Source organism: Protomyctophum bolini (genome assembly GCF_963924005.1).
Source record: "Protomyctophum bolini genome assembly, chromosome: 24".
NCBI classification, from domain to species: domain Eukaryota; kingdom Metazoa; phylum Chordata; class Actinopteri; order Myctophiformes; family Myctophidae; genus Protomyctophum; species Protomyctophum bolini.
The window spans coordinates 11,047,573-11,070,783 of NC_137885.1; the positions used below are offsets into that span (position 1 = coordinate 11,047,573).

At 41.2% G+C, this 23,211-nt stretch overlaps 2 protein-coding genes across 2 annotated transcripts in view; both read left to right on the top strand.

The window, feature by feature from the left end:
- cyp27a2 (cytochrome P450 family 27 subfamily A member 2) overlaps nt 1–11,986 on the top strand; it is a gene marked incomplete at its 5' end in the record, with an annotated part of 22,221 nt that extends 10,235 nt beyond the window's left edge. The window contains 5 exons of the mRNA XM_080758523.1: nt 603–769; nt 5,054–5,135; nt 6,335–6,544; nt 9,544–9,679; nt 10,616–11,986. Of these exons, the coding sequence (XP_080614649.1) occupies nt 603–769; nt 5,054–5,135; nt 6,335–6,544; nt 9,544–9,660 (576 nt within the window). The 3' untranslated portion in view covers nt 9,661–9,679; nt 10,616–11,986. The remainder of the gene's footprint in view (nt 1–602; nt 770–5,053; nt 5,136–6,334; nt 6,545–9,543; nt 9,680–10,615) is intronic.
- Nucleotides 1–23,211, top strand: part of map3k2 (mitogen-activated protein kinase kinase kinase 2) — a 316,607-nt gene that overhangs the window by 49,709 nt on the left and 243,687 nt on the right. The window lies entirely within an intron of this gene.

The following is a 23,211-nucleotide window of genomic DNA, read 5'->3' on the forward strand; positions in this document are numbered from 1 at the left end:
TTGCAGGGACTTGTGTAACTTGCTCGAGATAGGTATCCAACATGGTAAATATACAGTAATAAATTGTGCTGTTATTTTTGGTGTCGCTGAAAAAAGACCCTGCAGAAAGGATTGATTTGCTAACTCAAACTTCCATGACTTATTACAGCACAATGATGTTTAGCCAACATTTAACATTCATGTTGGAAATATTCACCAAACACGGTATGATATATGGCTGAAGCTGTGAATAGATGGTGGATCGTGTATGGATGGTGGTTTGGTTCTTGCGCCACATGAGCCCACAGTGTATTCTGGGCTGAACATTTGGCAGAAATAGCAGATCTACAAGCTCACAAACTTGTGCTCACAAATGGGAGATTGTACTCTAAAGATCATCCATTTCCAGTGTAGAAGGGAAAAAGGAGTGGACCAAGTACAGTATAGAAACCTGGGGTATCCCGTTCAATTAAGTATTATGTGGTTATTGGTTAAGAGGCCTTATATGCAGTAACTGGTTTTCAACCCTCTCTTTCTTTGTCTCTCTCCATCTCCCTTGACTTCTCTTCCCCGCCTTGTTCCTCCTCCTCCTCCCTTCTTTCCTGTCCAACTCCCGGGCCCAGACGTCTAACACGCTGTCATGGACGCTGTACCACCTGTCCAGGGACGTGCGGGTCCAGACGGCCCTCCACAGAGAGGTCCAGGCGGTGTGTCCCGGCCGGCGGGAGCCCACATCAGAAGACCTGGCCAGGATGCCGTACATGAAGGCCGTGATAAAGGAGACACTACGGTGAGACCACCGCCACCTTCGTGAAAAACCCTACGTAATGGGCTCTATGAACGCACACCGTTTTTGAAAGAACTTGGAACCCTTCTCTTCTTCCTTGACTTTCACAGGTGTTACCGATGATACTAATGAAGGCTCTGTTACATTCTGGTCAAACAGAGGTCAGTCAGTGTGATGCTATTGTGCTACTGTATGTTGGCTCACTGTAAACACTCTGCTACACCAGTAGGTCTCACAGTGTCCTTGAGTTCTAAATGGCTCCATACGGGTCTGTAAGACCAAATGGACCCCTCTCAGAGTGATGGGGGTCCTTGAAATTAAACAGTTTGAGAACCACTGTACACTAAATGGAACAGAGCCTTAATTAGTATCATTGGTAACACCTGTGAAGGAAGTAGGGAAGGGACCCGGAAATAGGAAGAGTTATTCTCATAGAGTATTAAAAGGATAGAGACTGATCTGGCGCGAAGCCCCGCCCCCTCCGCTATTCATGTCAGTGGAAGTTGCTCAGTGGCGTTTTGAAGCAGCCTGAAGGACCGTCTATTTCCGCCTTTTCGGGCGCATTTCCGCATTGGACCACCAAATTTTGGTGGTCCAATGCGGAAGTGCAACCGAGCGCTCAATGTTAAAGCCCAGCTGCACGGGGTTTCCTCGTCACGAATCCACGGGTCCGCCTGCAGTCCTTCCTCTTACCACTAGGGCCCAGCGCTTCAACGTTGGAGAGCCTCACTGGCCCCTTGGTTATTCTATGTGCATAGAGCCCATTGCACTCTGAGATGTGATACGTGTGATTGACTGAAAGGCATGTGCTAATTAGCACAGGTTTGGTATTCTAAAAGAAGCTTGTGCAGCCTGGAAATGACAGGGAATGCAGCAAGGAGTCACAGATTACACATAAGGACACGCCCAGAGAATCACTAAATATAAATAATCTAACCGTAGATCAAGCAGTGACGCAAGAAATCGGAGACAACTTTGAACCTACCTCTCAACATGCCCACACAATGGATGATCAAGTCATCCTTTAAACTAGGAAGGCACTAAATCTTTGTCATCTCTTTTCAGAAGTTTAGTTTTTCATATGCAATCATCACCGACATTTGATTTCTCTCAGTTGTCCCTCCAAAATGTTTTGGCCTTCTTTCTTTTTTTATTCTTGAGCTGGTTGGTGGTTCCACTGCATCTCTACAGCTATAGAAGGCGATTACTTATACTGATTTGTGTAATTAGCTGCTGACTATATAAATCAGATGTTATGTTGTGCCTTGCGGTGCACAATTTTCACTTGAGGTAGATTTACAAACCCACTACTAAAACATTTGCATCTGGCCAGGGCCGGCCTAGTGGTCCAGGCACCTAGGCTGGCCTGACAGCATTTCGCAGGTTCGAGTCCCGATCCGAGTAGTGGGGCGAGATGGAAAAGGGGCGACCGTACCTGTTGCCATGAATGTGTCTGTTTGTTAGACTGCTGCTACTTATCATGAACATTCTCCTAAGACCTCTGCAGGGAGTGCGGATTGTAATACCTTTTTGCGTTTTATCTGAATCTGCACCCAGTATATTCTTATAACCTTTCCAGACTTTATTCTTGTTTCGAATCCCCCCGCGGTCGCTAGTCTGTCCTCGGGTTGAGCGAGCCTTTCCCAAGTGTGCCAGAATACAATCAATGGCTAATTTAGGAATGGGAACATGCAACCAACCACAATTATATTTCTATATAGGTTAATAAATAGATGTGTGTGTGTGTGTGTGTTTGTGTGTGTGGTATGACTACTGGAATGTGTGTAGTCAAATGTTGCAGATTGAAACGCTTGTGTAATAATTTTGTGCATGCACCATCCTTGAATGTGGCACTTGGAGGATCGTTACTCCTTTTTAGAACAAGAGCGCTTTCATTGTTTCAAGGTCTCCTTAACCCTGTAACACCTGGATTAATTTCTACTTGCAAAAAAGAGATTTCAACCTTACTACTATTTTTTACTACTAGGACTTATCAGAGGAAATTATGTATAACAACAACAAAAAGTTTTATGCCAATTGTATGCACATTAATAATAATAATTAAAATAATAATAAATTATGAATTTACATTTGGGGGATATCTTTCACAATAATGAATAAAACATGTTCTAGACATTCTAATGATCACAACAAAAACATATACAGTTATTTTACTTACTTTTATCAGGGTCAAAGGTCATAGGTTAAAAAAATTATTTATTTATTTGTATTTATATGGCAATATAATGAGCAATGGAATTGCAATGAACATCAATGATGACGTTTTGGTGAAAAAATAACATACAAAAAATGTATTAATTACCGTAATGAATTAAAATATGTTGTATTATTGCAACATTGGGGCTTACAGGGTTAAGAACCGAGAGAAATGGTGCATTGTTTAGGCATGTGAAACACAGGATAGTTTTTTAAACATTTCTCCTTCATGACAGAGGTAAATAGAGTAGTACTTGTTTGCACTTAATAAACCCACAATTCATATCTTGCAGTCCATCATAGCAAATTGGTGGGTTGGTAATATTTGATTTAAAATGTCAGTTGCAGATGACTAATTACCTGCACGTTATTGCAATTAGTAACCTAATAAGTATTAAGTAACACTGCTACTTGCTCTGTGTCTACACTCTGAGAACATCAGACATTGTGCCGGTTTCAAAATATTAAGCAGTGGGTTCTCTGTGGTTAATGTCAAAATATTAAGCTGTGGGTCTGTGCTTATGTCTGCAATTAAGTCCAAGTCTGATGTCTCAATGTAATGTTACATAAGGTCCTATTGCTCCAATGTGCAATATATGTACTGTCAATGGCCCTGCTTTCAGAGTCAAGTCTTATAGTATGTTTGGTTGGCCTTATCTCTCGGTATCCAGTCGGAACTTTATTTTCTGTTTACTGAAGCGACGGGAGACCCCTTTTATTGAACAAACACACTATAGCAAAGATTACTAGCCGATATATAAAGCTATTTAACAAAAACATCTGTTAAATTAATATTTTTTTGAAAATCTTCAAGCCATAAATGGCCATATACACCCGATCTACAGTACAGTATTAGCTCACAGAATGTCACATCCCGATGCGTTGGGAGCTTGTAGATCGTCTGTTTTCGCCATGAATACAGGTGCACCTTGAGATCTTGACTTGCCTGGGCACCAAAACGTTGAAAACCACTGTCTTACAGAAAGTTTGGTTTTGACTTACACGGAAGTCTCCTCGGAGAGTCTCGTCAGAGAGAGCATGATGAAAGTGATTGTGACTGATGCAGTAGATAACGTACAGCAGTATGGGAGGGACAACCGTTTCAGGGCTGTGTGCAGGCAGGGTTATGTAAGGACATGGATATAATTATAGTCAGGAAATGCACACATTCCTTGCAGCACAGGAAGGTTAGTTTGCAGAACGGTGTAAAATGCACCACATTCTCAAAACGGAGCACTGTTTTTGGCTTTGTGCCTTTACACAATGTTAGTGTAACACACACATTGTGCACAGTGACTTTTGTGACTGCAGAATTTGACTACGTGTGAACTCACCCACTCATTCACTCACTCACTCACTCACTCACTCACTCACTCACTCACTCACTCACTCACTCACTCCTTTTCCCCAGGCATAGGGTGAAGGGAAATGCAGTGCAATGCAAGAACCTGCAGGACTGTTCTGTTCTCCAAATCAGATTTCACTGTTGTTGTTTTTGCATACCAGCAGACATGATGTGGAACGTGCTTAGATGTTGAATAGGTTTGTTCATGCCTAAAAACACAGATGCATTGCAGACACACAGGGGTGAACATGCGCACTCACACAGACATACCGGTATCCACACATTCATACAAATACAGTACAATATATGTCTCATTTTCAGCAGGCGCATGGATGCTGCTGGGAGAAAAGTCAATGAATAACGTGTATAGAGAAATCTGTGCACAGCCACATTGCCATCTTTTTTGCAAATGGCGTTTGACTCAACATAGTCCATACGATAGAATTTATGTGTTATGTTATGTCCATATTTATAAAAAGAAACGGTAGTTGCGCACATCCAGTTCCTCGCTGGTGTTGGACTATAGGTAGATGCAGTGGGAAAAACACTGACATAGTCCACAACGTTTCGGCCATGACTGACCTTCATCACCTAATGAAATGAAAGCTGTTTATGCAGACTATCTTTCTTTTTCACATGTTATTTCCATATGACAGAACATAATCTCTGCTGTTGAGCTTTGCTGTCTAAAATACTATAATGTCATATATATTCTATTCTACCAGCTTGTATCCTGTGGTTCCTGGAAATGGCCGTTTGTCAGTGGAAAATGAAGTGGTTGTGGACAACTACTGGTTCCCAAAGAAGGTAGGTATTGTCCAGTGGCGTGTGATCAAGGGACATGACGGTCCGAGTGTATGCAGGGTTTCAGTCCAAACAAACACCAGCTGATTTAACGGGCAGATACATAAATAATAGGTCACAAACAAGTTCAAACTCAAGAACAGATGGGCCTATTGAAACAAATGAGGAGAAGGCTGTCCCAAAGACACAATTAGCCCTTCGCTAAACCCCAAAAACAGATTGTCCAATGCCTCGTGACATCATGTCTCCATATATCACACCACCACATATGGTGGTCATCTACATAGATGAAGATCACGACACTGACCTCATCTAACCGTGGAGAAGACTGGATCATCCCCTAGATCTGCATATGGAGCCGGCCAGCAACTCTACATCTGACCTCAAACCTTAAACTCTTAGATCTCCATATATGGAGCTGACCTGTTCTGACCTTCTATATGTTGATCCATCCCCACCCGTCCTTCCTGTTCTGACATTCCTTATGTTGATCTGAACTCATCAAACCCTGTACACTCAAGACACGCTCCATATATGGCCAGTACAGATTAGAATTCATTCCATGTGTTGATCTGACCACCGTGAACCTCTATATGAGGCATGTCATTACAGGTGAAAATGTCCAAATACTTCCAAAATCATGAAAGATATTTTCACTAGTGTTTCAAAGGTCAAGGCCACAATTAAGACAAGAAAATAATGTCATCTCAGGAACAGAGAGGGACATGGCACAAGAGGTGTTTGTGCAGGCAGCTGTGAAATCATCTGGTGGTGTTTGGCTGGAAAATGAAATGTACTTGTGTGACATGGTTTATGGTCGTACGGCTGACACAGGACCAGAGAATCACAGACAGAACTGGCAGACATCTATCATTCATACATTTATCTACAGCAAACATCTACATCATTGTAAAACAAAACAAACATAAAAGTGTAACTGCTGGAAGGACAAACTTGCAACAAAGTAGACTTCTGTGTTGTAACTTGTCAGACGACTAGTATCCCTCTGGTGTTTGTACTGCGACTACTGTATGTAAACCTGCGATATGGGAAGTTTCACATCGCAAAAGTGACGACACAAAAGTGTCGTCACCTCCATTTGTGTTTCTGTCTACTTCTCTCCCTTGACTTTTCTCCATCGCTCCCGACTCCTCGTCCCCTTCCCTCCTTTCCCTCTGTCTCCTACATGTATGAACACTCAGACCCAGTTCCACCTGTGCCACTACGCGGCCAGTCACGACGAGGAAGAGTTCCCCAACGCAGGGAGCTTCATCCCAGAGCGCTGGCTACGTGACGGGGGGCCCGGTGGCTTCCAGCACCACCCCTACAGCTTCATTCCCTTTGGGGTCGGTGTGCGTGCCTGTGTGGGAAAGAGGGTGGCCGAGATGGAGATGTACTTTGCTCTCTCCAGGGTGAGTCGGTGACCGGAATGGAGGGAAAATACACACACACACACACACACACACACACACACACACACACACACACACACACTCTCTCTCACACAGACACAGTGTTGGCAACAACGGTAACTGCGAGAGAGTGATGGACCAAGAAAGTGATCAGATGAAAGGGAAGATGAATAAAGAGGAGAGGGGAAAGGAAAATTAGTCAACAGTATGGCTCCAGTCCCAAGTTCATATACAGTAATTGTGAGTCTCAATTCAGCGAAACATCTCAAGGCAGTTTTTTTTAATCTATCCAGGTGCTCCAGATAAGTAGCAATAGAGCGTCGCAGTCCCTCCCCCTTTCAGAACGACGAGTGGCCCAGGAAATGAAATGCAATGCATTTCTCCCATAGGATTTTCTTTAAGTATTTATTTAAAGACGGTTACGCCGCGTACAAAGCCAACTCGGATCGTGACAAATCATGACGATGAACACAATATTTTGGGCCGATCAAATCCTTAGAAAGAAGAAAATAAAGGCAGGAGACAACACTATTTGTTTTGTTTTTCTTCTTATGTTGTGTTCATTGTCATGATTTTTCACGATCCGAGTTGGCTTGGCGTAACCGTCTTTAAATAAATACTTTTGGAATCGCCTATGGTGAAAATGAATGGAGAACCATTTCCTGGGCCACTCGTTGTTCTGAAAGGGGGAGGGACTGCGACGCTCTATTCAGTATTTTAGCCGTGACGTGAGCGCCCCCTCCAGAGATACTTCCGGGTCCTACTTTTGTGTCGCTTTTGTGTCCCCATAGAGTTATACTGTGACGCTCCGTCGGACTAAATCTGAGACGAAAACAACCACGAAAGTCTCATTGCGCTGCTCTCCCAAATCTGGCTGTGACAGGCCGTTTACCCCACACTGGATACTATCGCCATTTTATTTCATTGTGTCAACTAAATCCTCATTAATTGCAAACTAGATTCAACATACTCAAGCCTGCACACATTCTATCGTACGGCATACTATAGCGCGCCGTTTTTCATCATTTTTGAGGATTTGAAAAAAATGACAAAATGACAAAAACGATGGGTTATAGCCCATATTTTTTGAAATTTTGAAAAAAAAAGTTAGCCTCGTTTCTCATCATTTTGGACCATGGGCTATAGCCCATATCGTACGGCATACTATAGCGCGCCGTTTTTCATCATTTTTGAGGATTTGAAAAAAATGACAAAATGACAAAAACGATGGGTTATAGCCCATGTTTTTTGAAATTTTGAAAAAAAAAGTTAGCCTCGTTTCTCATCATTTTGGACCATGGGCTATAGCCCATATTGTACGGCATACTATAGCGCGCCGTTTTTCATCATTTTTGAGGATTTGAAAAAAATGAGAAAATGACAAAAACGATGGGTTTATAGCCCATGTTTTTTGAAATTTTGGAAAAAAAAGTTAGCCTCGTTTCTCATCATTTTGGACCATGGGCTATAGCCCATATCGTACGGCATACTATAGCGCGCCGTTTTTCATCATTTTTGAGGATTTGAAAAAAATGACAAAATGACAAAAACGATGGGTTATAGCCCATGTTTTTTGAAATTTTGAAAAAAAAAGTTAGCCTCGTTTCTCATCATTTTGGACCATGGGCTATAGCCCATATCGTACGGCATACTATAGCGCGCCGTTTTTCATCATTTTTGAGGATTTGAAAAAAATGACAAAATGACAAAAACGATGGGTTATAGCCCATGTTTTTTGAAATTTTGAAAAAAAAAGTTAGCCTCGTTTCTCATCATTTTGGACCATGGGCTATAGCCCATATCGTACGGCATACTATAGCGCGCCGTTTTTCATCATTTTTGAGGATTTGAAAAAAATGAAAAAATGACAAAAACGATGGGTTATAGCCCATGTTTTTTGAAATTTTGAAAAAAAAGTTAGCCTCGTTTCTCATCATTTTGGACCATGGGCTATAGCCCATATCGTACGGCATACTATAGCGAGCCGTTTTTCATCATTTTTGAGGATTTGAAAAAAATGACAAAATGACAAAAACGATGGGTTATAGCCCATGTTTTTTGAAATTTTGAAAAAAAAAGTTAGCCTCGTTTCTCATCATTTTGGACCATGGGCTATAGCCCATATCGTACGGCATACTATAGCGCGCCGTTTTTCATCATTTTTGAGGATTTGAAAAAAATGAGAAAATGACAAAAACGATGGGTTATAGCCCATGTTTTTTGAAATTTTGGGAAAAAAAGTTAGCCTCGTTTCTCATCATTTTGGACCATGGGCTATAGCCCATATCGTACGGCATACTATAGCGCGCCGTTTTTCATCATTTTTGAGGATTTGAAAAAAATGACAAAATGACAAAAACGATGGGTTATAGCCCATGTTTTTTGAAACCTTCAATAATAATGATAATAATAGTCTTTATTGTCTTCACATCATATATTTTCTTTGTCATGGACACTGGAACAAAACATTAATAATTCTACTCGAGTTGGAAGCGTTAGACGCATTTTAACCCTCAATGGCTTGAATTCCTTTCTGAAAAATAACGTCATTGTAAAAAGATTCACGCGTTTAGATATTCTATTTACAACCAGTAAGACGCGCAAACGCGGGAAGCGAACGCAGCTGAGACCCTGCAGATCATGTCTGTCTGTCTGTCCCGCTGTTACTGTATATGTGGACCTGGCCCCTTTTGTGCCCATATATGGAGCTGAGTGGACCTGGCCCCTTTTGTGCCCATATATGGAGCTGAGTGATTGCTGATGCAACACACTCCATATTTGGATAGCGGGACAGACACACGGACAGACAGACAGACAGACAGACGTGATCTGCTAGGTCTCATAGTAAGTGCTCACTGCATTCGCAATGAGATGCGGACGGGAGCTGGTGCCACTTGGACCCGGACGTAACGTAGCACTACAAAATGACGTCAGACTTAAATACTGAATAGTGACATCACTTAAGTTCTAGCGTTCTGATCATTCTTCTTCTTCTTCAGATGATGCAGCACTATGAGGTTCATCCAGAGGAGGGCGCCCCTAGTGTAGAGGCCAAAACCAGGACCCTGCTCATCCCAGCACAACCCATCAACCTGCGTTTCATACCCAGAGGATGAACCAGTCAACCTACACATGGTAACTACTATAGGCCACGTCATAGTATAGATTAGTATAGATTACAATGTTTTTGTTCTTGCTTACTGTAAATTCTCTGGATTAAATGCTTAAATTGTAATTAAAGTTCCCGGTCGCGATGACTGAGAACTGAGAAGCCAGCATGTCTTATGGAAGCATGTTGTGCAGCGAAAATAGCCAATCTACAAGCTCTCAGGCTCTCAGTGTTCAAACTAGCAAAATGTGCTTTCATAAAATCTAAATAGTCTCACATATGTCATATAAAAACAAAGGTTAAAGCCTCAAAACTGTGATTTCTGCACCTTGTAGAACATCAGGTACAATATTAGGCTAAAAAAACACAAGTTTACATATTGTGTAAATTGTTTAGGAATCAGCACTAGTGTCAGCCTGTGTCACAAATCACACATTAGGACTTGGTCATACAAACATTTTCAGTCGGGATATTTAATTTAGCTTTAATCCACGCCGTTATCTATTCCTAACCGGATCACAATCAAGAGTCACTTCCATTAAGCAGCATTAATGCTGCAATCTGTAACTTATTTTAGTGAATAAAAGGATCTGTATGGTAGAGCATGTTAATACAACATACTGTAACATCCCCTCAGGCCAAGTGGGGATTCTATCCTGGCTGAACAATGGATGTTTGGGCTCTCACATTTGGGTTTGAATCTTGTGTAGGACATACAATGTACAGATTTCAGTTTAAATCATTTTACACATCTCTTGGTGATGCACACAACACACATAGGACATTAATTATATAAAATGGCCAAATGATTGAACATTTTATTCTCTTTTATGTAAAAGGATAATCAAAAGTGTTATGTGTACCAGTAAAGATCTTTGGCCAGATTTTCTATCTGTGAAGTTTCTGAACTTGTCTTGTCATGAGAGTAATTAATTTCATTTTACATTCTATACTTTTTGCAGGCTCTGCCTCATCAGCTGTCAAAACCTGTAGAACAAGAAGACACGAAGGGTATTTGTTTTAGAAATCAAATGAAATCAACTGGTTGTCGCCGACACCACGGAGGTTCACTTTATACTTTAAGTGGAGTGGTGCACACAAGAAACTACCCCTGCACTGTAAATGTGTAAAGTTTGTGTTTTTTTGCTAGCCAGCTGCACTACACAGTAAAATCATCAGTGTTCATTTATAATTTTTTCTGTTCATAAGTTAATGAACACTCTGGTTGAGGTTTACGTATACGTATACGTTCTACCTGATATCAACATCAAACAACCATCATGAAACCATAGGCTGATTTCGTAGTTGGGTTAAAAACTTCATAAGGCTGAAAACACGACAGGCTGCATGAGACTGACCTTATAGTACACTGTGATGGAAGCAACACACAGCTGCAGCTAATAAAATGAACAATGGGTATTTTAGATTTAGGCAGACTACTGTCAACCTACTATGTACTATGCTTGCACATTGGCACACCCGTGGCACTGGGCACACAGGTCAAACATCTGCGCCAGAAAGCGTTGTAGCCAACGCATGCCGACGAGGCGTCGGATGCATGGCAGTGCCGTTTTTTTCTGGTGTGTAGTTTGTTGAACTGACATTGGCGCATTTGCTTCAATGTCAGAAAACAACAAGCTAAATGTCTACCAACCATGGTGCTCCTGACTCATAATGGTTAACACCTGGTCAAATGTTATCGATGTTGAAATCCACACTTCAGACCCGTTGAAAGCATCGCAGCCGGATGCTCTACCCCAGTGGTCCTCAAAGTATTTTTTTACTCAGGGCACCCTGTAAATAACCTTTTCATCCACGGCACCCCTGAATGACATAATCTTTAGAATCTTATGTCATATTACGGTACGTAAATATGCAAATCTTTCCCCCGAAGCTACAGTATATCGCAGAGGAAAAACCTTGAGAGAATATGACGTTTTGTTTATGAATTTATGAAAGCTATTATAGAGTATACTATAAACCTACCTTTTTATCGGGGTTACCATGACTGGCAACTTCACAATTGGACTTTGTCATCATTGTAATTATTAATGAAAGCTCTGATTAGATGTTGGTGAAATGCTGTACAAGGGTGTGTGTGTGTGTGTGTGTGTGTGTGTGTGTGTGTGTGTGTGATTCCATCTCTTGCTCTCTAAGTCTCAATGCAATAGTAAATTGCACTTTGTCTTTGTGGTGTTTGTGTAAAGTTAGCCCTTTCTGTATGTTTGTTTGAGTGAAATCAAGTGCACTTTGACATATCAAGGTATTAATTAACTCACGTCTCTGTATTAATGTGTGATGACTGTTGTATGGCACATTGTGTTGAATATAGTTGTCAGAAGTTTTGTTTTTGTATGTGAAAACAGTTAATATAGAGAAGGGCAGAGACCATTCTGTGGGTACTGAAATAACATACACACTGGTATAGAAAGTCAGGTACAGTTTTAATCCTAAGTGAATCTCAAGTTGGTGTATACTGCCACCTACTGACGTTTTGGTGAAACATCCTATGCTAACCATTCTAAATTAAGCCCTTTGCAGGCCTGATTCAGTTACAATAATTGACAATCTTGAATCCTTAATTATAAGTTTACCTAAGATCATAGGTTCAAACAAAACTAAAATGCCAACTAAAAACAAAAACCCTCAAACCTAAAAAAGAAAAAATCGCCAACACTCAAATAATAATAATAATTATAATAGGGAGAATTTTAATGTAAAAATATTTGACAATATGGTCTAATATTTCTGCAATTGCTTCAAAATGTAATGGAAAAATGTAATGGAATCCCTGTGAAACCCTGTACTCACTGAAAGCAATACAATTTGTGCTCTAAAGAGTGTGGGGAAAAAGAGATCAGAGTACATTTTCTGTTATACTAAAAGTAGATTAATAGCAAAAATCTGATTGGGTGCCATAAGGCGGTTGCTATGATTTAACTGGTAATGATAATGAATTTATTTATATAGCTCATTTCAAGACACATTTCACAAAGTGCTTTACATAACGGTAAAAAAAACAACAACGTAGTCACAGCTACAACAAGATATCAATAAATGACAGCAAGGACAACATAAAAGCATACACACAAAAATAGAATACGGTATGCAAAAGGAAATTAAGAGAAAGCCTTAACGTAAAGGTGGGTTTTTAGAAGGGATTTAAAACATGACACAGATTTTGCAAGTCTTAAGGTAGGGCGTTCCATATTCTGTGGCACCCTGGGCCGGTGTGAACCCACTTTGAGAAACCCTGCCCTAGAAGGTCATTCATTAATCAGTTAATTAAACATACCTTAGGAAGCGGGGCGAGCTATATAGAGTCACACTGTTTTGTGTTTACATTAAGCTCTGCTTAGTATAATGAGTGTAAAACAACCTGGAGCAGAGCTGACCAAAGTTCACAAACACAACACAACGCAACACTGACACCTGTTGGACACAACGGAAAACAACATGTATTACGCATAGTGCAGATGGTTCCCAAACAAAGCAATGTCATTGGGCAATGGCCACACAGGACAGCTGTCAATCAACTCTAGTCAAAATTTTGCAGGTTTGACAGGGGGTGGGACTAAAAAAAGCTAACAGGAAGGAAAACAGTCTGAGAGAGTGAGAGATCTGTGGAACTGGAAACAGCTCTGTTTATAAATTAAATTATCTGGTAAATGTTGTCACCAAATGAAGAGTCAGCGATTAATATCAGTGCGTTTGAAGCTGGGTTTTCACTCAGTATTTCTACCAAAACCAGCTGACATTAATAACAAGATGGACTGTGGCTGGTAAACTTGTGAGAGACATTTCAACAAGTTTCTGAGTGAGTATGGATGCTATCTGAGAAGTGTAATAGGACATTTAGTTAATGTACTGTCTGTCTAGGACCTTTATAGCCCTAGAATGCTGTCATATTGCATACATTTCACCAACACAGGATCGAGGGCATGTAGTGTATTTACATACACTACATGCCATACATATCTGAGCCATTCTAGGGCTAGAACCTTTAATAGTGTTCCATGTGCAGGATAGGATCCAGGTGCACACTAGCCCCGATCTAGCCATGGTTCATGACTCAATCATCATGGCAGTCATGTTTCAGGGCTAGCCCCGATCGGGACCCTCAGTTACTGTATCTTTATCTTTGTGTCCAAAATTCAGAAAAGGTAACCGAGGGTCCCGAAAGGGGCTATGTATGTGCACAATGATTTAGAAACGAAAGCAGAGGGATTCACTGCTTTTTTCTCTTTTTCATCTGTGACGCTGCTTTAATCTTAAAATTAGACCACTCTTTCAGGCCGTGACCACACACTCTGACAAGCAAATGTAGGAGTTAACTATAGGCCTGCCGCCTACAGTAGGCTACGCCTATTACATTTAGTTTGACTCAGTTCCATAGATAAGTATTGTGAAAATCTGCTGATCTACAAGATCACAACGCCTCGTGTTGCGAGCTGTTGGGAGCTTGTAGATCAGCTATTTTGACCTCTTTCTTCTATTTAATTATTTGACAATTTACAAATAAACAGTTTTTTTAAATACTACCGGTATATTGTTTGTTGATTACTTCTGATGCAATAATAAGTTATTAAAAGTTCTTAAATTGCCTACATCTGGGGAACCCCCTAAAAGCATGTGTCCCGAACCACAAGAGTTAGTTTTGTTACTATTGATTGATTGACATGTCACTGATAGGCCTGTCTGTCACAATTATGACATACTGTAATCGCCATCATAATCGTTTCCATGTCTCAAAAATGTTTCCAAAAATAGTGGAAATGGTTGATCTCCAGCAGAGCCTAGGTGACCAGACTTTTTTGACTTGAGAGCTACTTTCAAAATGACCAACTCAACCAAGATCTACCCACCAAAAAAACATGATCTCATTGCTGAAAATAGTTAGAGGGGCTTTGGAATAGCGGCTCTGGCGTTACACAACATGAGAAACACACTTGGAATGGGAAATAAAAGGGGGAAAATGGAAATAGTTTGTGAAACTATTTTTAAATTATACTTGTCATGCGATCCACCTGCACAGGCTTTGTGATCTACTGGTAGATCGCAATCTACCTTTTGGGCACCCCTGATACAGGCTCACAATTCATCGCAATGTGACACATTGTAAGCTTGTTGATCAGCTATTTCCTCTACTTTATTTTTTATTTGAGATATATTTCTTCATGATTCATTTTTTTTTAAATAAAAGCTAGACAGATATTCAATTTATGTATTCCAATGTTCAAAGGAAAAATGCAATTCAATTGTTAATCGCAATAATTGTTAATCACTATAAATTGACAATTCATTGTCAAGTGAAATGTCATGATGGTGACACTGATCTAGGATCTGATCCTTATATACTCCTTCTTATTGGTTGATTGTAACAATTAAACACTCAACTGTTTCTCTCTCTCCACTCCTCTGCCAACTCCTCTGAACAGCGCATCGACATATTCTAGCTGTTGCCAGACTTGAGCGTGTAGACGTGGCCGTTTTCCGCTCAGAGCCGGTGTCTCTTCTGGGTTTTTAGACGGCTGGTGGATGGAATTTAAGCTTCACCCACGCGGCTGAATGACCAGAACCACAACCCGTGTTGGATTTAGTATGTCGCAGCAGACCAAGAGGTCAGGCTTCTCTTCTTCCCATGTAAGTCCTGCCTCCACACAGGATCTCACTGTTGGCAAACGATGTACGTCATAACTCATAAGTGCTCTAAACAAGCATTACAAAGTCCATAGACTTGACTGACACATGACGTAATCTCCAAAATCCATGCATTGGGGGGGCTAGCCAAATAATGAATGGATTACCGGTATGTTAAAAATGTAAATGTAATTTAGATATCATGCTACTTGGACAGAATCATTGGTTACCTGGTATTTCAATGTACAGATAATACTTCGACATGATCATTGGTGTTTAGTTTAACTGGTGTTGGATTCATGTTAATGTGTATTTTCTAAATGTTACCACCAGAGGTACACGGACAAAATGTGTCCATGGCAAGACTTGGTTTTGTCCGTGGAAAATGTTAGATTTTCTCTTTTACACACCATTATAATGTTCTTATTTTGATCTTAAGACCCAATTACTGAATGTCAGTATCCAGCATTTCTTCAGAATAAGTTTGAGTGTGTAGTGTACAAATGGAACCCTTAATTACGGGTCCATTTGGTTCCATTGTCCGCTCATTTGTATGTCTGTGGCAAAAATGTAATTTTGACAAAAATGTCCACCACAACCCTGACATGGTGATGACCCCTGAATGTTACAACAACTCAATGTCTGCCGAGGACTTATTTAACTTATTTTTTTGATCTCCCAGACTGTCAACAACGCCATTAACGCCTTTTTAACACGTGTTTAACGTTGGGCAAAAAAAACAAACAATCTAATCTAAACCAAATCGTTGCACCGCATTGTGAGCTTGTAGATCGGCTATTTTCAGCGAATGTTCCAACCAGAATAAGGATGGTTAGTTGGTCCTTGACCCCCTGTTTTTAGACCTGTGGTTTAGACTAGAGAACTTTAGACTGTCTCTCTGTGATCCTAGTTAACGGAGGCACTACAGTACTGTGTCTCTGTGATTTATCTTTCAACCAGGACCGCCCGCCCACTTGCCCCGGCCTTCGGCACACACACACACACACACACACACACAGATCTAAGATCTGATCGCACACCTTTCGATCTAGCATACATTGATGCATGCTAGATGTACCAGTAAGACGCGCAAACGCGGGAAGCGAACACCGCTGAGACCCTGCAGATCATGTCTGTCTGTCTGTCTGTCTGTGTGTCTGTCCCGCTGTTACTGTATATGTGGACCTGGCCCCTGTTGTGCCCATATATGGAGCTGAGTGGACCTGGCCCCTTTTGTGCCCATATATGGAGCTGAGTGATTGCTGATGCAACACACTCCATATTTGGATAGCGGGACAGACACACACACACACACAGACACACAGACAGACATGATCTGCTAGGTCTCATAGTAAGTGCTCACTGCGTTCGCAATCACTGCGTTCGCAATGAGACTTGTCTACTGATGCAAGCTCCCAATGCATTTCCAATGGAAGTCACATGGTTTGACACAACATTTTTGTTGTACGGCTTTCGGCTGTGTTTCGACTGCCCCCCCGCCCCCCTCCCCCTCATACAACAAAAATGTTGTGTCAAACCATGTGACTCCCATTGGAAATGAATTGCGAGCTTGCATCAGTCAATAACATCGGCCATACAACAATCTGTTGTGCACGTGTGAGTCAGGCCTAATACCCCTTCCTATTTGTTGATTGTTAAAACTCAACAGTTTTGCTCTCTCCACTTCTCTGCCTCTCAGGTTGAACAGCCCATCACTGCACATCTGGCTGACATCTCACTGGTTGAACAGCCCATCACTGTACATCTGGCTGACATCTCACACTGGAGAAGAGTCACTGCACATCTGGCTGACATCTCACACTGGAGAAGAGTCACTGCACATCTGGCTGACATCTCACATTGGCAAACGATGTACGTTTGCCAACATTAACACATTTAGTACCGGAACTGCATCAAAATAAAGGCGTTGCTTGCGCCGGAGTAATCGCCAGAGTAGTGATCGCTTCCATTTTGAAAGCCATGAACCGGAAATACTTTCTTAAAAAAGTTGACTGACAAAGTGCCATCACAATCTCCGATCATCTTAATATATTTATATACGCTACAAAAAGAGTTCATATTTTGCGGGAGAGACGGATGAGGAGCAGAAACGCAGCGCCAGCATATCGATCCATTCATCACCACGGAGAGCGCCCTGGATGAGGAGATACGAGTCATTCTTTCCGCCGCGCTAACATGGGAGTCAATGACAAGCTAATAGTTTCACAGAGCGTTAGCATACGGCAAGCGAAAAGCGAAATGCCAAAAAAAAAAAAAGTAATTATTCTGAATATTATTATCTCGCCCCGCGTCGTTTGGACGTCGCTAGGACGTCCACAGACGTCTAAGGCACCTCTCGGTTCCAATCCTTATGACGTTTCAGGACGTGTTATGTACTAAATGTGTTAATGTACATAGAGTTGGCTGGCAAATGATTTACGCCATTAGTGTTCTAAACTAACATTAAAAGGTCCATAGACTTGGCTGCCACTTGTGACATGACTAATCTTCAAAAGCCATGCATTAATTGGGGGGGGCTAGCCACTCACAAAGGGCGCTCTTGACCCAACAGACCCAACATGGGCACTAAATTATAATAATAACAACGTTGCCCACCATCCCCAGGCCCCAGTGTGAGCGCTCTGGCTGCTCTGTCTATATCTATAGGATGTGGTCATTCTTCTACTGTTGAACTGAATGGATTATAAATATAACTGTGTGCTTCGCTTTGTGACCTATGACCTTTGTGATTGACCTCAGTGGATCCATTGATGAGGGAGTGGATCAGGATCCTGATGCAGAGAACTCCACCTGCTATGGAGTGTTACCAGAGGGTAAGAATGTAACCTTAAGAAAAACACCACACCCTGCCTGAGGGTAATAATTAAACCATAACACCACAATCTGCCTGAGTGCAAAGGACATTTCGTTCTGACGTTAATAAATGTGACGGCTGAAATCTATCTGGCACGCCCTATGAAATCAAGCCTCGCCCTCGTTTTTGCGACATGAACAATTGCAATACGACGGCTGGTAAGTTTGGTAACCAGGGTTACAGGAAAAAATACGTTTCTCCCGTGCCTTGCTGCCCACACTCTTGACACACACACACACACACACAGACGCACACGCAAAGAACGAACACCTGCATGAATTAAATAAAGTTGTAGGCCTGTCTGTTTCCCTCTCACCTCGCTTGCCTTGCATGTCCACGCATGCACACATATACATGACACATCGACATCGCATCGCCATGAATGGAATTAGTTTGTAGGCTGGCCTATATTAATTTTACCCATTCGTGCGCAGTGCACGGCGAAGACCTCACACTGCTGTGATATTAAAGTCCTGTAGGTGACTGCCGACATGATAGCCTTCTGATTTGATCATTGATGAACGAATCATAAACATATGGATGAAGGCTTGCCGCTTGCATGTGTGCTGGTATGTGTTGGCGACGCACGCCGCGCGGTCCCGTCCTCCCGAGCCCCGAAAATGATCTCGCTTTTATCTGAACTGTCAAAACTGTCAACACCTGTCTAAGCACTTATTTAAATGGTGAATGATTAAGCCCCTTGCTAGTACTTACTACAAATAGGCAAGCTGTATGCTTGTCATTGTCACTTGGAAATAAAGGCATCCATTTATGCCTTTTTTTTTCCACCGCATGCGCTCCAAAATCATCTCACAAGTGGCTTGCATAACAAGGCCAGTAAATCACTGTTTGATTAAGCACAAACTAATACATTGTAAACATGTTATATTGTTTTTAATTGCGCGATTTTAATTACTTGTAAAGTTGGAAATCTCTCCCTTTTTTTTTTACATACACGTACCGTTTTATATTAACATTTTAGGAGCGAAAACATATGTTTAGATGCCTGTGACAGCGTGTCAGCAGTTCAGACAATGCTGCTCCGCTTGTGTAAGACAGAAAAACAGCGTACGCCAGCTGCGGAGCAGACGTGGGTTTTGAACGTTGTCACGTTCAATTTCAAGCTTTGCCGGAAATTGTAAATGTCAAAAATTTCGGCAATTTCGGCGTGCACCCATATTTTGGCGTACGCACGGTTGATAAATGAGGGCCTAGCACCACAAAACGACAACGGACGCACGCACGTCGATGGAATGGAAATCGTTATGCATTTGTGTCAATAAAGATGTTTTGAAATCAAAACCCATCTTTTTATGGTTTTTGACAACATAAGTGTTTTCTTACAGTATTATATTACAGGATGTTTTCATGGGATACTGAGGGCCCTATCTTGTGCCACGCCTTACCCCTTATCCCTAAACGTATTTGCCTTTTTGTTTTACTATTTTGAAAAACCTTTTCAAATAATTTAACTTTAGCCGATAAACAGCGACACGTTGCTTGTAGATCGGCTAGTTGAACTATTTTAAAAGTTGTTTTTTTTAAATAGTAAAAACTGGAAAATATGTTTAGAGATAAGGGTATGGGCAAGATATAGCCCCTAGTGTCCTATTACATGAAACGGAAGTGGTTGGAATCAATTCAATGTATACATTTCAGATCAAACAGGCAGAGTGCCGTCTAAAATCTGTGGCTCAGCTTATTTTAGTGTAAAGGCTTGAATGTAAAAGGAAATAAATACAAATAAACAGCTAATGTGTTAGATGGTCTAAAACTAATAATGTAATTTCTTAAATATGATGAAAAACATCACATTTAACACCACAAATATGCTATAATACTTAAATATTGAATATTTGTATCTTTTCACTTGAGCTTTTCCTTCAACCTCAAATATGACCGAACATTTTTATTTAATGTGAAAGGCCTGGTGGCATTAAGGTAAAGCACAGGATTCATGTGCAGAAGGTTGGGGGTTTGAATCCTGGCTGTAGCAATTTTAGTTTTTTGGTTCATAAGGGTGTTTTTAGCCCGCATTCCTCAAGTTTTAGAGGGAGGGGCTTAAATTTGAATTAGAAAAATATTTAAAAAGCTTTTTACCTGTTTTCTTATTCAACTCTGTGCCTCCTTTCATCTCAGACACTCGGCCTCCTCACATCTCGGACACTCGGCCTACTCGCATCTCGGACACTCGGCCTCCTCGCATCGCTCCAGGTTGTCCTTTCCAACATCTTTGAACTCTCTCTTTCATTTCCTTTTATCATCTTTTGCCCTTTTGCGCTTTTATTTATTCCCTTTTATCATCTTTCATTTTTATTTGGTCCTTTTTGCCATCTTTCATTTGCCACTGCCTCCTCCCTTCCAACATCTTCGAACTCTCTCTTTCATTTCTGCCTCTGCCTTCGTTCCTTTTTATCCTTATTTATTCCCTTTGGTTTTTATTTGGTCCTTTTTGCCATCTTTCATTTGCCACTGCCTCCGTGCCGAGGAGTTTTCTTTTCCATCTGTGAGGTTTGAACTCTCAGTCTTTGCGTAACGGTCTGCTTACCTTAACCACTGTACCACAGTGGTTCATACTTAACCTGTTCTTTTGCGCACTGTAAGGTTAGAGATACAGGTACAAGAGTACAAACTTGGAAAAAGGTCATCACTGTATTTGAACCAGGAACCTTCTGGTTGAAGGGCCAGTGTCTTAACCAGTTCACCACCATGACTCATGCAGTTGATGCTATTGCACACTCTACAGTGAAAGATTGGATAAAGAGGCAAAGAGGAAAATGCCCGTTCTGGACTTGAACACAGAACCTTCTGTTTGCAAGGCCTGAATTGGTTTGAACTGGCAAACTTGCGGTTACCATCCAGCCACTCTACCCCCTGAGCCACCGCTACCTGGTTATTTATGCTGTACATTGAATTGTATTTCTGTGGTTGGTTTAGGTTCAAATAAAGTCCTAAATCACAGCCGATCACATGACAACTCCAGAAAGAGCAGGATGTAATTAGGTTGATTGAGAACATGCAGGCTCAGAAATGTTTGTTTCAAGCACAGATGCATTTTTGTGACATCATGAAGGTCACTAAACACTGCTCATTGAAATATTAAATGTGAGTACAGAATAAAGTAGTTCCAAGCTAAATCTCATTTGTTGTCATAATGAACCCTAATGATTAGAGGTTATATGATATAAGTTTGCTTTGAAAAGCATTTAGGTTTTTTGGTTAGGCATTTGGATTGTTTTGGTTGGTCTTTTGTTTTGTTATTCAACATGTTTAGTTTGATTTAATAATAATAATAATAATACATTTTATTTACTAGCCCTTACCCGTTGTGAGATATTTGCCCCATCTTGTGGCCGCGGGGGGTACTGCACCCATGCGCATTGCCCATGGGATCGTGTGGTGATGTAAAAACAATATTTGTACAGTAAATATGACAGTTGCGTCTGTAAAAAGTAGCCTAGGTCACTTCTGGGAGCGTGCAGAATTTTTTTGGCATGGAGAGATGTGTGCTAATAGTGTGGCTCGGTCGGAGATAGACCACGGCTGTAAACGGCTGTTTTTATTCACTAATAAATTCATTATTAATCATTAATGTGTCAAATGGAAAAAAGGGCTCCGTTACGCCCTCCATATAATGTGATTCGTCGATTATAAATATAACTGTGCGCTTCGCTTTGTGACCTATGACCTTTGTGTTTGACCTCAGTGGATCCATTGATGAGGGAGTGGATCAGGATCCTGATGCAGAGAACTCCACCTGCTATGGAGTGTTACCAGAGGGTAAGAATGTAACCTTAAGAAAAACACCACACCCTGCCTGAGGGTAATAATTAAACCATAACACCACAATCTGCCTGAGTGATTCGTGCAGTCAATGATGAGATAACGCGCTGTCAGTGACATTCAGACGTCTGTCTGAATGTCATACTAATATCATACTATAATTCAGACATTCGCTGAATTATAGTATGATAAGGCGCCTTTCAGGGCACTCAAGGTCGCCGTACAGGTTAAAAACAGTACAAAAACACAGTTAAAAGCAGAACAAAACACAGCTTGCAGCAGAAGACACAGGTCATGCAGAGTCATAGGCCTGCCTAAACAGGTGGGTTTTGAGGTGAGTTTGGAAAATGGTGATAGAGTGAGAGTCCATGTTTCTGATGTCAGGGGGGAGGGAGTTACAGAGGTGAGGGGCAGAGCGGCTGAAGGCTCTTGACCCCATGGTGGACAGACAGGCTGGGAGGACTTTCAGGGTGAGGGAGGAGGCAGACCTGAGAGATTTGTTGTTTCAGTTTTTATATTGACTCATTTTTTAAACTACAACATTCGGTTTATAAATCCTTGTCTTTATTTTTATGCCACAAAGGCATGTGAGAAACATGGTGCAGAGTTCTGTCTCCATGCCTCCAATTACCCAGGTGTAAGTAGTCACTGATTAGCCCCTCCCCTATAAAGCCTGGTGGCCATTTTAGCTTTCCTGTTTGGTTTGTTTGCACTGACTGAGCAAAGTAGGAAACTGCTTTAGCACTTTTTGAGTTTAGGCCATTGATTTTCTTTGGACTTGGTGGTCCTAATGTATGTTTCGCAGGCATCCCTTCTCTACACATCAGTCTTGATGACCAAATGTGCAGAAATGTTGCCTTTGTGATCTGTACCTTCATATTGTGGTTCTAACTGAGTTCTACTTATAGGCTTGTCTACTCTCACCATTGTGGTTCTAACAGAGTTCTACTTATAGGCTTGTCTACTCTTGCCATTGTGGAACACATCAACAGTGTGGTTATCTTAGCACTTGTAATGGATTCCCAAGATGGAATACCATCAAGTTGAATTTACTGAGCTGTTCTTAGTTCTTACTCTGCCATGGTCACATATACAATTTCCATAGTTCTGTTCTTACCCCAAATTGTTGTTTGTTTTTGTATTTAATTGTTTGGTCTTTGTTGCAATAAATACATGAAATGGAATTTGGTGGATTCAATTAAAAAAAGGTATCCTTGAGTCACTAGCTCAAAACAGAATGCAGTTCACAAGTATGGAGCT